Below are 15,955 nucleotides of genomic sequence, written 5' to 3'. Positions count from 1 at the left end.
GCAGCTACATAGGCTCGTGCCTTCCTGCAGAAAAACTGACTCGATGGCACCAAAGCAAGTACTTTTATGGAGCCCATAACGTAGCTCCTTAGAGGAGTCACTTAATCGCCACCAGCCAATAAATTGCAGTGATTGTACAAGGTCTTCAGACCACTTGACACCCAGGGTGTGGCCCCGATGCGATTACACAGCGTCTCGTTCCCACTCATGGAACCAGGGTTACATATCACGTAAACAAGACATTTTTAAACTTCCAGAAAAGTTTTTGTGATGCCAATATCAAAGCTTATCTTGACAAATTTTTCTCATATTGAACCTATGTTCTTTTGGTATTTCCTTCATGATTTAAATAAACTTTTGCTTTCTATCCTCCAGAGACATAGGGAACTGCTTTATTAAGGTAAAAAATATTGCATAACTATTGAAAAACATATATGCTTTCCACAGACTGTAAAGGGAAAACAGAAAGCAGTGAATCACATATCACATTTTTTGCTCTGTTCAGTGTTCAGTCCTCCCCCTTCAACTGCTATAACCTTGCGACCAATGAGGAAGCTCTAAGCCTGTGATGTTAGGATCCATGCCAACAAGTTCAGTGCCGACAGGGAAAACATGTTAAGAGTGGCTCAGACTCAGGACAGAGAGTCTGGAGGTACACTCAGCACTGTATCTGGCTGAACTCTTGTGAATGACAGACGTGCAGCAGACACACACTGATCTCTCCACAGTCCAGCACAGCTGTTTGGGTGAGTTTGCTCAGACTCTATGTCTTCAGGTTAATGTGTAAATACTTTCTTTTACCAATTTTAACTCATAATATCCTTAACACAGACATTCAGCCAGTCTAGACCAAGCTGATATAGACACACTGACTTTGAGTTTATCAGTATAAAATTTAATTTGCTATCACTTTACATTAATATTCCCTTTGTTAAAGGTTGATAAAGAGGGGCTAATAATTAATTTACAAACACATTCTAAATCATTGATATGCAGTTATAGCAACATGCATAAAAAATAGTGTCTCCTGCAATACCTGCCAAATAGTGAGCCATTAAATCTCACTAAAATAATCTACTTTGCTGTATTTTTATGTTTTGACTAATCTATAAGTATGAAGAAGTGTATTTATTAGGCATGTATAAGTTATTCAAAGCCTTTGACTTCTATATATATTTGGCATTTAAAAAAAAAAAATTGTTGGGTTTTAAATGCAAAATGAAGAAGTATTTGGACACTTTGTAGGTGTCATATGTTAGTGCAACTTGTCCATATAGTGAATGTGTTGAACTCCACCTGTGGTTACTCTGCTAAGAAACCTTAAAGGCAACTGACTACCTACATCCACTAAAAATCACTGCCAAACCAGCTTATTAAAAGTCATTGTGTAAAAATGGCTCAGAAAAGTGAAGCTAATTCTGAGAAAAGCTCATTTGTTTGCAGATAACGCTTGATTTGATACTTGAATACAATTATATTTTATTCATTTTTAAGAGTGACTTCAGTGTCCAAATATTTTTGGAACCACTGAAAATCAGGTTTATGATGAAAACTTGAAATATAAGGATCTTCAGACATATAAAATGTGTTTCATGTGGCCACATTTGTCATAATGCCACACTCAAAGTGCATAATTAAGCTTAATCGACATAAACGTAACGTTTATTCCGGTCTGATATCTTTGATCCAAATGCTGTGGTAAAATTCCCAGAACAGGAAAGGAATCCTACTGATTGCATGATATAAACAATTCCCATGAGGATGACTACAGCCTGGAATATACATTTACAATTTATTAACAATTATTATTAACATAACATTAGGGTAAGTTATGTTAGAGGATTGTTGTTAGAGTTATGTTAGAGGACGCTTCATTTTATTCAGATTTGTCCTTTTTTCTGCAAGGATGACTGCATGATCATTCTTTTTATGAGAGAGGTTACCCTCCCTCTCTCTGTCCGCACCTTCCAGATGTGCTAGATCCCGTGCTTAAATGCTCATATGCACGTTAGATTCTGAGGTTTTTGTGTTGTATTGTGTTTTTAGAGCTGGTGTGAACAGACAAAGTGGCAGACCCTTTTATGTCTTATCTGTGTTTGTTCAGAATACTGTGAGAGCATGAATAAGCACAATTGGTTCCTCTTGTTATGTGCACACAAATTTATACAAAGTGTTTTTGCTGCTGGCTGAAATTATGTTTAATGAGATGTCTCATGACCAGTGTATGAGTTGTTGTTGTTGTTTATGTTGACAGAATAGAGCACTTTTTTGGCTTGATTACGTCAATTTACCTGCAGCAGAACCACACACCAGATTTAAGTCCTCCACCACTCTCATCTTTAAAGGAATAGTTCAGAGAGAATTCTTGCTTATGTTGTTACAAACCCATATGACTTTCTTTCTTGTTAATGGCATTTGATAGGGACTCACTTGAAAAGTATCATAAAAGTAGTCCATGTAGTTTGTGCCAAGTCATATTCCAAGTCTTCTGAAGCCATACGTTTTGACAAGAAACAAGTTTAATTGAAACTCTTTATTTTATTATATATGCATAAAGTAAATTAAGCCTATTTGGAGGGTCATTAATGTTGTTTTGCATTGGGACATGGGAATAAGCTGCATGTGAGTGGCTTGTATAAAGGTCATCACACATCTTTATGTCATACCTATGACCTCAAAACAAGCCACTCTACAGCTTATTTTGGCCAAGACATGTCTGGTAGACATGTAAAGTGACCAACCACCATTTGTTTTCCTTTTCTATGTAATTTATTGGTGGGTTCATCTGAGATTTACAACAAGAATAGTAATGCGTGGAAAAAACTAATTCGATAATGGCGCAGTAGAGTCGATCCGTGAACATAAAGACATAAACTGATTTTATGTCTGTCCAAAATGCTGATATTTAAATGTAGAAAACAAAGCAGAATGTAAAGCTCAGAGTTTAGTTGCTAAAGCCACGGTCACATTAACCTTCGCACTGCTAAATTCTGTGGGCGAAATACATAAATTTCAACGTGACTCTACGTGATCGTGAATTTCACGCAATGATTTCCGTTGTCATTCAGTTTCAAATTTGGTGAACTTTGACAAATTAATTGACCATGTTGAATAGTAGGAAGTTGCTTGGTTAGGCAGTGACCTCTGTGTGGGCGGTGCTTTGAATACAGCTACACTAAATATTCACAATTTACAAGGATAACGTTTTAGTTGCAAGTTTCTTTTAATTACAGTATTCCAGAGTTTAAAGTGTAGTATTAAAAAAACTGCTTGGCAGTTAGTTTTTTGCTGGTTTCACACTCGCACCAGCAAACAGCACCAACCAATCAGTAGTGTGTTTCCCAAAAGCATCATTAGCCAGCTATAGTAGCAAGTTCCATCATTACCAACACAGTTCAACGACATGATGTTTCTCGAAACCATAGTTCCAATGAACATTCACAAACTGCATCGCAAAGTCATGTGGTTGGAACTACAGCTCTTCACCTGAGTTTAGAAGCATAGATCATTGTTAGGTTGCAGTATGGACATAATTTCACTTACCTGAAGCTTCTATATATTTCATTCCATACATATCTTTAATTCTGTCAAGTCCTTCCCGAACTTTCTAGGTTGCCTGTTAAAGCCTGTAGATTGATTTTCATGCGAAGGCAGCGGATTGCTTTTGCAGAGAATATCCAAAGGATGTGAAGTTTATGCACGCTCCCAAGAGCCTTGCCTCAGTGCGTCTCTTCTGCTATTCAACAGCGACAATAAACTGCAACACTAGGTAACATTATCTTAGAGATGGAATCCACCAAATGTCCGGCTCCCAGCACAACATATATATATGAACATCAGCAGAGCATTTGATTCCTGGAGGGACCTTTGTTCGGTTTTTGGGATCAAAACCGACCCTGAATTCAGGTATACAGTATAAATGTAAGCAACATATGATATACAAAATATACAATATTGCATTAGTAAACTGTCTGGAATAGTTTGGTAGTATGTAGCTGTATGTGTGTATCAGTATGCTATGTTAGCTGATAAGTAGTTTTAGTTTAGTCTCAAAGTTCACAGTAAAACAATCACAACTGTAATTTTAATTATGCTACCTCATCTGTCAGCATGAAGACGGTGGATCACATTCAGTCTCTTTGTAAGGTAAGTCATTGTTTTGGCCAATGCTCGCTCGCTCATGTCCCTTTGGAGTGTGTGCACGAGTACGAGCAACAGGTAGCTGACTGCAGTACACTTAACAGCCACAGGTGTCATTACTAACAAGGGTTTCTGTATCTTACATACGGCACCTTTAACACCGAAGTCTAATGTAGAGGGAAACCCCACTACTGGAGCACAATGTTTGTCACATTACAAAGTGCATGCCAGTTTTTGTGTCTTCAGCAACTTTCTCAAATTAAATGGCTTTCTGTTGTGCGTGTAAATGAGCTATTATACTTACACGCAGGGTTTACATGTAACGGGAATATTTATATTTAATATACAAAATATAAGTAACTGTATTCCACTGCAGTTACAATTTAAATAATTGGTAATTAGAATAGTTACATTCAAAAATTATTTTGATTACTGAAGAGATTACTTTTCATTTTATTGTAATTTTTTTTCATTTAATATTTAGTCCTTTCAGATGGAAAACATTTATTTAATGCGATCCAAAGTGCATTTGAACAGTGGTGAAACACTTTCTTATGATGTGTTACATTTATACGAGCAGACAGAGATGTATCTTTGAAGTAGGTTTGGAGCAGAAGAAATAGAAATAAACCTTGTGTAAATTGTCATCTTTACGCTAAGCTAAAATGCTATTTCTAGCCATTTTACATGCACATGTTACAGACACAATCATATTTTTTATCACGAAAATTCACGTTGGATCGTAATTTCTTTTATTCTAGTAAAACATTTCACCTTTGGCAAAAATTGTATTCTTGATAATAATTTTTGTATTGTTTTCCTGTAAAAATATAAAAAAATCCTTAAAACAAGATCAATTTGATTTATCTTGTTTTAGAGACAACACTGTATAAGATATTTAGTTTTTTCAGAAAAAAACATGTGTCTTACTGTACTGGCAGAGTTTTTATAGTCAAAACAAGTGAAAAAATCTACCAGTGCTGAAGAAGTAATCCAAAGTATTTACGTAGAATACATTACTTACCTTGAATAATCTAATGAAATACATTACAAATGACATTTTACAGCATGTATTCTGTAATCTATAGTGGAATACATTTCAAAAGTAACCCTCCCCACCCTGCTTATATGTACTATGGTGGTTGCGCAGTAAGTTACTTTGTTGTACGGGAAACGCACCCCAGATTGGAACTGATCATTTCAGCCAGCTCCTGCCATTTTTGTGTGCAGTATGAATCAATGTTAACCCTTTACAATAAAGTTTAATTTGTTAACATTAGTTAACAACATTAGTTAACATGAATTAACAATAAAAAGTTTTTACTGCATTTATCCATCTTTATGAATTTAACATACAGTAAAAGATTTTTAAAATCTAAAGTTTTATATGCTAAAATTAGTTAATGCACTATGAACTAACATGAAATAACAATTGTATTTTTACTAACTTACATTCACAAAGATAAATAAATAAATGCTGTAAAAGATATATTTTTCTTTGTTAGTTCATGACAAGTAATGCATTTACTAATGTTAACAAATGAAACCCTATTGTAAATTGTTACCAACCATATAATGCTCAGGAATCAAAACCCAAAAACTCTGAATTAAAGGAACCCAATAGATACATATACAGACATGTCTGTATTTGCTCTGAAACATATGTATGCATTGCTAAGGACTAGGGTTTAGGTTAGAGTTAATAAAATATGCAATTATTTTCTGGTTCCCACAGAACCCAAAGCTGTGTCTTTGAGGCTGCCCACACAACACATTATCAGTAGTGCCACAGGAAAAGGTAAACGCATTTCAATCCAAAGATGTCTGATGGGAGATGCCGTTTGTAAGTAGCTCGGCAGAATAGGGTCGATGTCAGTGTACTGGGACTTGCAGTAAAATACATGTAACATGTAGGATTGAGTTGGATTTTTGTCAGGCTCTTGGGGGTTTTAATCATATGAACAATCAAGAATAAAAAAATATTTACAATTTAGCCTTACCATGTGAACACAAGGCTCTGCATTCTTCAAACACTGATTCCAATCATGTGTGTAATAACTTTTTGCGTGCGCGCGTGCGTGCGTGTGTGTGTGGGTGTGTACTCTCATTCTTTCATGGTGACCTCACTCAGATGAGGTCTTGAGCCTGCAATGTTGATGAGTAAACACCTGTCTATGAATACTTTACTGTGAAAAGGTTCTTGTACTCTCTAAAGGAGGAATCGGGGGCCAGGTGAACAGTACTCGCAATACTTAATTTTTACAATGCTTTTTCCTTAGATGAATGCAGCTTTTGGAGGTAAATGGTTGGACCAGATGGTTGTGTAAACTTGCACGGTGAAAATTGCTTGGGGAAAAATGACCGGCCCTCAGAGACCATTGTGTATCAGATCTTACATTATTAATTATTATGGGCTCAGTTAAGGGTCACTGTGTAACATAAATAGATGTATCTTCCATGCTTGATCCATGGAATAAATACTTTTTCGACCAAGGTAACCTAGAACCTTTTTTATTAATTTAGCAAAAGAGGAAGCAAACAATTCCATGGGTTAGCCAGGCCAAATTTCCAAAGAAACAATCTAATCTAACAAGCAAAAAAAAAAAAAAAAATGACATAAAAAGAAAATAACTGCAAAAGCAAAAAAAATGTATGTCAACAAACTATTGTACTTATAGTTACAAATTACATACAATATAGTGACCAACACCAACCACATAAACACAACAGCAATAACTGTACAAGCTCCCTTTACAGTCTGTAGTGTTACTCTTTATGCAAATCTGTTTTTTGGCCACACCAAACACCAGTGTGGACAAATTAGCAGTACTGTAATAGAGACCAGCTCCAGGCTGAAACCAGAGAGGGCTGAGTCCAAGTCGAGACCAAGACCAGAAGAGGCTAACCTTATATATTATTTGATTATGTTTATGTTGGCTTAAACAAAATTATCAGTCAAGAATACAAATTAAATATATGCCACATTCTAGATTGTGAACACAATTTTAATACAATTATGACATGTCAGTGTTCACAAAATGTTAGTAAAAAACTCAAATTAAAGGTGAACATTTCTTTGCCTTAGCATGGCAATACAAATGTCTAGGTTACGTATGTAACATCCATTCCGTGATGGAGGAATCGAGACGTTGTGTCGAAGAAGCGACACTAGGGGTCTCTCTTGAGTGCCGAATATACCTCTGATCTATGAAAGAACGCCAATGAGAAGTTAGCAGACAGTATTTGCATACCCCACCCCCGGAAATACGGGTATAAAAGCGGGGAAATACGTAGAGTTCATTCAGGATTTTTTTGAGGAGCCGGAAATGGTCTGGCCACAACAGTGGCTCGGCTCAGCGACATTGCCGGGAGGACACAATGTGTCATTCCCTCCATCAGGGAACGGAGGTTACATACGTAACCTAGACGTTCCCCGTCTGTCGTTCACTTCGACGTTGTGTCGAAGAAGCGACTCTAGGGGTCCAATTTAAATCACGCCATGCGCTGAGCCATGTACGTGTATTGCTGACACAGGAGCGGGCAGGTGCTTTACGTGCAAAGGCGACCAGCTGTGTCAGACTGCACATACCCTTCCCTAATGCCCCATAAAAGTCATTGGAATCCTTCTGGTTACCCTAAACAGGGGAACAAGTCAAAGCTTGCCAACCTTTGAACGGGCCGAGCCTAGCCGGCCCTCTTTTCTCTCTATGTTTCTTGTATAGAGCCAAGTGGCTGGGGCCCTTACGCGCATCGTGGAAAGGGGGTCTTACCCAGTTTCCTATTCTTTCAGGGGGGAAAAGACCCTGCGGAGACCACACCTGCCCAGGTAGGGGGAGGTAAAAGTGGCAAAATACATCACATGGTCCTCTTAGGTCACATGTGGGAAAATGGCGTGGTGGTAGATCCAGCCCCAAGGAGGGGGGAGTTGCTACAACACGGCGTCTGGAGGGCAGCTGGAACTGCCTAAGGGAGACGCAGGTCCACTCGTAAGGGAACCGTACCGCGGAAAATACACACAGGAGGAGTCCACGTAGGAGTCCCGGCCTGTGGAGCACCTATTCCAGTACAGGGTAGATTTGAGTATCCGCAGTGGATTGGGTCGGCAAATTCCTCTTCTGAATTGTGGACCCACAGGGCTAGGGAGGAGTCATCCTGGGATCCAAATGAACGGGATCACCTGGGAGAGAAAGCACATAGTTTTACCTCAGCCTAGGGAAAGGGCGCTAGGTGCAAGCGATCCACCTGGTCAGTCCGTCAGCGTGTACCGAGTTCTAACGGCTTGGACCTGAGAAAACCTGGGATGATACTGACTCAACCCTGAGATTGTAAAACCTTGCAAAGGTATCAGGTGTTGTCCAACCCGCTGCTCTACATATGTCTGCCAGGGAGGTGTACCTGGCCAGTGCCCATGAGGATGCACCACTCCTTGTTGAGTGTGCTCGGACCTTCAAGGGGGGGACACGGCCTGGGTGTGATAGGCCAATGTAATGGCGTCCAATACCCAGTGGGAAAGCCTCTGTTTGGAGACAGCGTTCCCTTTCCGCTGTCCACCAAAGCAGACAAAGAGCTGCTCAGAACGTCTGAAGCTCTGTGTGCGGTCCAAGTAGAGGGGGCTCTGGCTTGGTTGATCGTGTCTACGATGGCAGGTGGTAGACCGGCTAGATCTTCCGCGTCCCATACAGGGTCCAGACATGGTGGTTCCAGAGGTCTGGGTGCGGATGCCAGAGCGTGCCCAGTCCCTGAGAAAGAAGTTCTTTCCTCAGGGGAATTCGCCAGGGAGGGGTTGTCGCGAGGAGTACAAGGTCTGAGAACCAGGCCCGGGTGGGCCAGTAGGGAGCCAATAGGGTGACTTGTTCTTCGTCCTCCCTGACCTTGCACAGCACCTGTGCAAAAAGTCTCACTGGGGAAATGTGTACTTGCGCAGCCCCGAGGGCCAGCTGTGTGCCAGTGCGTCTGCCCTGAGGGGAGCCTCTGTTTGGGCATAACAGAGTGGGCAGTGGAAGGACTCTCGGGAGGCAAACAGGTCTACCTGGGCCTTGCCGAATCGTTCCCAAATCAGCTGGACCAACTGGGGGTGAAGCCTCCACTCTCCACTGGGCAAGCGTTGTCGTGACAGCACGTCCGCTACCACATTGAGGTTGCTGGGGACTTGAGTCGCTGCTGGCTCCAAAGGAGGAGACGACAGGCAAGTCGTGACATGTGGCGGGAGCGTACTCCGCCTTGGCAATTTATGTACACTACTGCGGTGGTGCTGTCTGACCTGATTAATACATGTTTGTCTCGAACTGATGGGAAACTTCCGCAGGGCAAAGAAAACAGTCAACAACTCTAGGCAATTGATGTTCCAGCGCATCGGGGGCCCTTTCCAACTGCCCGCGGCTGCGTGTCCTTTTTACATGGTGCCCCAACCCAATCTGGAGGCACCGGTCGTGACCAGGATGCTTCGGGACACCTGCTGCAAGGGTACTCCTGCCCAGAAAGCAGAGGTCTGTCCAGAGTTTGAATGTATGGCGGCAGGCGGGGGTGATCATCACACGGTGCGTGCTGCGGCGCCATGCTCGTCTTGGGGCTCAAGTCTGAAGCCAGTTGCCCCAGGAGCCTCTGGAAAAGATTTAAAAGGACCGCTGTGCCCGACCTGAAGGTGGCGAGGGATTTCAGCACCGACTGCGCACGCTCGTTGGTGAGACGTGCTGACATTGAGACTGAGTCTAACTCCATGCTGAGAAAAGAGATGCTCTGAACCGGAGCGAGCTTGCTCTTGTCCCAGGTGACATGAAGCCCCAAATGGCTGAGGTGCCTGAGCACCTGGTCTCTGTGAGCGCATAGTAACTCTCGGTAGTGGGCCTGAATGAGCCAGTCATCGAGGTAATTGAGTAAGCAAATGCCGGCTTCTCGGAGCGGGGCAATGGCTGCCTCTGCGACTTTCGTGAAAACGCGAGGGGACAGAGACATGTTGGAAGGGTTGGTGTCGAGGCAGAATTGAGACATGGAAGTACACGTCCTTCAGGTCTACCGCTGCGAACCAATCTAGATGCCGGACTCAAGTTTAGATGTGTTTTTGCGTGAGCATTTTGAATGGGAGTTTGTGCAAAGCCCGGTTGAAAACGTGCATGTCCAAGATCAGTTGTAAGCCACCGTCTTTCTTGGGTACGATGAAGTAAGGGCTGTAGAAACCCTTCTTCATCTCGGTTGGAGGGACAGGCTCTATCGCATCTTTGAGAAAGAGAGTAGCGATTTCCGCACGCAGGGATTTGGCATGCTCGCCGTGTACTGCAGTAAAGCGGATGCCCGCGAAGGGGGGCGGGGGCCTGGCAAAATGAATTGCGTAACCGAGGGCCAGCCAGCGTGACGGGTTGGGAAGTGAAAGCCACGCATCCAAGCTCCGTGCTAGGGGCACCAAGGGGAGGATTATTTTTTATGTACCCGGCGGGGCGTAGCAGCGGGGCAGAGCAAGTAGCACGGTGTCGGGAGGCGAGGACACGTCCCGAGGCTCTGGTGCTGAGAAAAGACTTAAAGCACTTACCTTGCTCCGCACACCCGGCAGGGGGCGGGTTAGTGACTGAGGAGGAGGTCCAGTAGAGGTGTCCTCTGGACTCGTCAGAACTGGCCGGCCGGGGAACAGTCGTGGGGCTGAGGGCGGGGGGTCCGCATCCAGCGTGCCGGGACTGTTGATGTGTGGCAGCAGAGTGCTGTGAGAACGGCATTTGCGGGCCAGGTGACCCAGAAAGAGGTAATTGCTCTATTATTGAAAAACGTAAAAAAAAAAAAGTGGTCTGTTTACCAACTCCGGAGCAAACGTCTCGATCACTGGGTCATCCGTCTCAGGAGTGCTTGGGAGCCTTCTGGGTCCTCAAAGGGTTCCGTGAGACGGGGGTGTGCGCTTCCTGTGGGGTGCTCGATGCTGGGGCTGAGAGCTGGGCCCACTCTTGGCCCTCGGCAAGCAGAAGTGGCATGGCCCATGGTGGCAGGTTTGCCCAGGGTAGGATGTGTGAAATGGCCTCCATCTACTTATTCACCGCTGAGGACTGCTAGGCGGAGTCATCAATGGTGCTGCCGAATGGACGGAGCTGGTCAATTGGGGCGTTTGAGAAAGTGTGCTTTGTCTACTTTACGTATTTCCACCAGGTCCAGTCCATAGATTACATTTCAGGACCACAAGGGTGGCCATCGCCCGTTCGAGTGCCGGCACTTCTGACCTTTGTGGCCATTGGTCATTGAGTGCAGTTCCTGCAGCACATCAAGGACAAGACTCCCAAGTGCAAGTTTTGAAGTGCCTTGGCCTGGTTTTGGTTGCAGGAGGGGCCATGGCATGCAGGGCAGAAGCGGTCTGGGACCGCTCCACCGTCGAGGGTAGTGAGAGCGTAGGAGCGAGGACACCAGATTCGCAGTAAACGGGGGGTTTCCGGTCCAGCCTCTCGCTCGCGGTACCCGGGAAAGCATAGCGGACCTCTGTGTGTCAGGCTGGGCGAGCAGACCCGAAGGTGGCGGCCCAGGCGAGTCATCAGCATCAGACGCCGCTGTAACGCTCTCCGATGCAGCGGCAATGTCGTCATCCAATTCCGGGAGCTCAAGGGACTGGCCGGCCGGCAGCTCGGATGGAAGCAAGCAAGCGAGCCGGGGAGGTGGGTGGTTCGAGGGGATTTACCCAGCGAAATGGAACCCGTCATTATCCCCAAATCGCCTTCATCGCCCGCGGCGCCTGCCTCAATCACGTAGGAAGGAGGCGAGGCATGGGGGGCGGCTGAAGTGGCTTTTTCTCATGACAAAAGAAAGCCGCGACCGCAGTGCTGCCACGGCTATGTTCTCGCACTGAGAACATGAACCATTCATAAAACGCTGCCTGCGTTTGATCGCAGCCCAGGCACGCGAGGCAGCTTTTATGACCGTCAGAGTTGGGGAGTGTGACAAACAAACAATTATGTACTTAAAGCAAGTTGTTAACGCAGTAAGTGAAGTGAAACCTGTGTTTACAATTTCTTCAATTGCAGTATTATATTCCATTCAAGTTAGCATTGCTGATATACAAAATACAGTCCTATGATACAGTCCTACTGTACTATAACCTTAGGTCTTGACAGATACAGCAGGGAATAATTACTTTTTAAAAATATGAAAGAGTCCAACATGTTACCCAAATGTACACCAGGCTCCAGATAATATCTTTTATTATAGCCATTTATAATAAAAGTTTAAATGTTACACCTATCATGTGATTGTTATAAAGTAAATCTTTAAATATTACTGGAACTAAAATAAATACAAAAATCCCACTAACTTTTGTCTTAGCCTCATATATGCTCAAAAGCAGATTTATTTATTTACTTAATTTTTGCTTTTAACATAATGCACTTTAAAACATTATTTAAAAAAACACTCCTTTAGTTCCTTTCGGCTTTCCGGAGTTAAATCACATTGCGTACAATTGACAACATTATATAATTGTTTTGTCATGTGTATTTTTAACAAGGTTTAATAAAGTTTTGGAGGTTCATGACATCACATCTTAATAAAAGAGTTTTGCAAAAACTGCTAATGTCCTGGATCGTGTCTTAAAGGAATAGTAAACCCAAAAAGGTAAATTCTCTCATCATTTACTCACCATCTTGCCATCGCAGGTGTGTATCACTTTCTTTCTTCAGCAAAACACATTTAAAGAAAAAAATTTAAAATATCTTAGCTCAGTAGGTCCTTACAATGCAATTGGATAGTGATCCGACCTTTGAAGGTCCAAAAAGAACAGACAGTGAGCATAAACTTCCATATGACTCCACTGGTTAAATTAATGTCTTCTAAAGCCAAACGATAGCTTCTGGTGTGAAAAAAATCAATATTTAAGTACTTTTAACTATTAATTATTGTATCCGGTCAGCAGCAGTATGTGCATGTGACATACATTTGTTGGCCTGTCTCAGGGCTGGACTGGTAATCTGGCATACTGGGTATTTTCCCGGTGGGATGACGCACTTTGGGGGCGATCAGGGGTGGACTGGCCATAGGGAGAACTGAGCATGCCACGATAGGCTCGCGACAGAAAAGGACAGTGAACAACACCTCCAACTTTCAGATCACCATCACCCCCCCACACACACAACCCCCCAGCCCAAACACACACACACACACACACACACACACACACACACTGTTCACAGGAGAAGAGTGGCGCTGTATACAACTTGGAAGAAGGAGGAACACTTTACAGAAGCTTTGTTGGTTTTCATCTGTATTTGTATCACTTTTTATTGACGTAACCTTGGTTCTATGAATAGTGGAAGTCCGCCAGAGATGGTTTAACATAGCTCGCACAAATCTTGCATTGTTTTGTCACACATGACCCTGACAGATGACGTGATGTCATATTTTTTACAGGAAAACTTAATAATCAAGAACACAATTTTTGCCAAAGGTCTTACTATCCATGTGAATTTTCGTGATAAAAAATAAGTCCGGTAACGTGCATGTGAAATGGCTAGAAATAGCATTTTAGCTTAGCGTAAAGCTGACAATTTACACAATTTATTTTATTTCTGTTTCTTCTGCTCCAAACTTACTTCTCTGTCTGCTCGAATGTAACACAACATAAGAAAGTGTTTCACCGATGTTCAAATGCACTTTGGATCACGTCATTTATACTGTATGTATAAATGTTTTTCTTCTGAAAGGACTAAATATTAAATTAAACAAATTACAATAAAATGTAATCTCTAAAGTAATCAAAACATGTTTTGAATGTAACTGTATTCTAATTACCAAAGATTTGTAATTTTGGTGGAATACAGTTACTTATATTTTGTATTTTAAATATGAAATCCCATCACATGTGTTCCGTTACTTGCCAACCCTGTCTGTATGTTACTGTCGTTTCTGTGGATACAGCAAGTCAAACAGTTTTCAATATCTCACCAAGACAGGTATTTTTTAGTGTTCTCACACACAGCCACAGTAGAAAGTCACGAGCACTCTGTAAAAAGTCAGATTTCACACTTGTTAAAGTCCGAGTTGAGACCAAGACTGGAGAGGTTTGAGTCCATGGCAAGACCAAGACCATAGAAATATTGTCTTAAGACCGAGTCCAAGACTGAGTCCGGTCTCAAGTACTACATCACTGCCAATAAGGCCATGACCACTTAGATAAAAGTTGATTGAATCAATGCAAAAACCAGATGACAACAACAATATATGAATTTAAACAAATTATGTTACTGGATAGTTCAGTTTAAAGGGATAGGCCTACAGTTCACCCAAAAATGTACATTTTGTCATAATTTACTCATCCTCATGTTGTACCAAACTTGCATTACTTTCTCTTTTCTGTGGCACACAATAGAAAATATTAAGTCTCAGTCACCATTGACTTTCATAATTTCATCTTTTTTCCATACAATGAAAATACTGTAAATGGTAACTGAGGCTGTCTTTCTGCCTCTTTTTGTGTCTCATGGAAGAAAGTGAAAAACCCCTTTAAACGGTTTAACCAGGTGAAATGTGTATTCAGTTAGTATCACCAGAAGATATAAAATTATATTTTTTCAGAACCTTCTGCCCTTTAAGTTCTGCTCTCATAGACTGCAGATCATATCATTAATGTGTGTTTGTTGAATCAGGCCATTATTGACTCTGAGCCATTCACACAGAGTCAGTGGAATATGTACTGTGTAGTGTTAAACTGATAAAGCTTTGGCTCTTTTCATGTTATCAGTGCTCTAACAGACACACAGAAACAAAAACATGCCTGACTGCAGCCACACTGATAATACACCATTATTTCCAAAGGAAGGCATGTTTATAGTCTTCACATGCAAATAAACGTCACCTTATATGGTGTTTTATTTTACCACGTTTTGTTGGATAAGCAGGAACTCGTACTTTGAAATGCTTTTCACAGCAATTGTAGCTTCTTGCCTTTTGTGGCGTCAGATTAACATATTGTGAGGGTGTGATTTTGCCCTATTATTCCAGACTGATTTGCACCAGGTTGTTCAGTTTGAATTTAATTTATGCAGTGTATTTTTCAAATCAAGTCATCTAGATTTCATTTGGCTGAAAATCTTGTAGGGCACATTCATTTTTGTTTTTGCCATTTTGTTTTTGCCATTTTGTCATGTTGGCCTTTGTTTTGCTGAAAGAGGAATTTTCTCTCAAACTGCAATTGTTTTATTTGACTGAAAGAGGGTCTCTTGTAGTGTTTCCCTTTCAGCACCCTATTTAGCACATCCATTCTTTCATCTATTTCTATAATATGTCCAGACCCTGCTGATGAAAGGCAGCCCTATGCAACACAAGTAGGGCTAGTCTATATAAAAATGATCAAACAGGAAATCTCTGTGTTAGTTCTGTTAGATTTTTAGTTCAAATTCAAGCCCAAATACCACATCCCGGCAAGCACCACCATGCGGCAAATGTTCATGCCCCAAAAATCACCCATGCTGTGCCTTTGAAATAAAATCCCTTTTGATCTGCGGCCAGTGAGACTGTTTTGGGCTCAGTACCGTTAGGGTTAGGAGTATATTACTGTAATAACTAGAGCTGTCAATTTAACATGTTAATTAATTATATAAAAAAAATTAAAAATAAATGAACACAATAAATAATGCCCCTGATGTGCATACAGTAAATGATTTTGCGCTTCCTAGTCAGCAAGGATGCAATCAGCACAGTTCCATCTGTACAGGAATATTTACAGAGAGCAGGCAGCACAAAATGAGCCTCACACAAAAGGAGGCCCTCTTTTGTTCAAATACAGCTTGATGTCACACAAATAGAATGCAGAGATCTCTAAACGTATTTTTCAAAGTTTCAAACTATGTTCAATTTCATA

At 41.8% G+C, this 15,955-nt stretch overlaps 1 protein-coding gene across 4 annotated transcripts in view; it reads left to right on the top strand.

Moving 5' to 3' along the window:
- Window positions 1–375: 375 nt before the first annotated feature.
- Window positions 376–15,955, top strand: part of LOC127654793 (myosin light chain kinase, smooth muscle-like) — a 180,119-nt gene continuing 164,539 nt past the window's right edge. For 2 of the 4 annotated variants that reach the window (XM_052142219.1, XM_052142218.1), the window contains exon 1: window positions 3,806–3,906. In XM_052142219.1, the coding sequence (XP_051998179.1) occupies window positions 3,830–3,906 (77 nt within the window). In that variant the 5' untranslated portion in view covers window positions 3,806–3,829. Of the gene's footprint in view, window positions 401–505; window positions 747–3,805; window positions 3,907–15,955 lie in introns of those variants that run through there. The other 2 variants (XM_052142220.1, XM_052142221.1) reach the window with 2 other exon arrangements.

Source organism: Xyrauchen texanus, chromosome 14 (assembly GCF_025860055.1).
Source record: "Xyrauchen texanus isolate HMW12.3.18 chromosome 14, RBS_HiC_50CHRs, whole genome shotgun sequence".
NCBI lineage: Eukaryota > Metazoa > Chordata > Actinopteri > Cypriniformes > Catostomidae > Xyrauchen > Xyrauchen texanus.
Note: the sequence above shows the minus strand (reverse complement) of the source record. Positions and strands in the feature narration are given on the sequence as shown.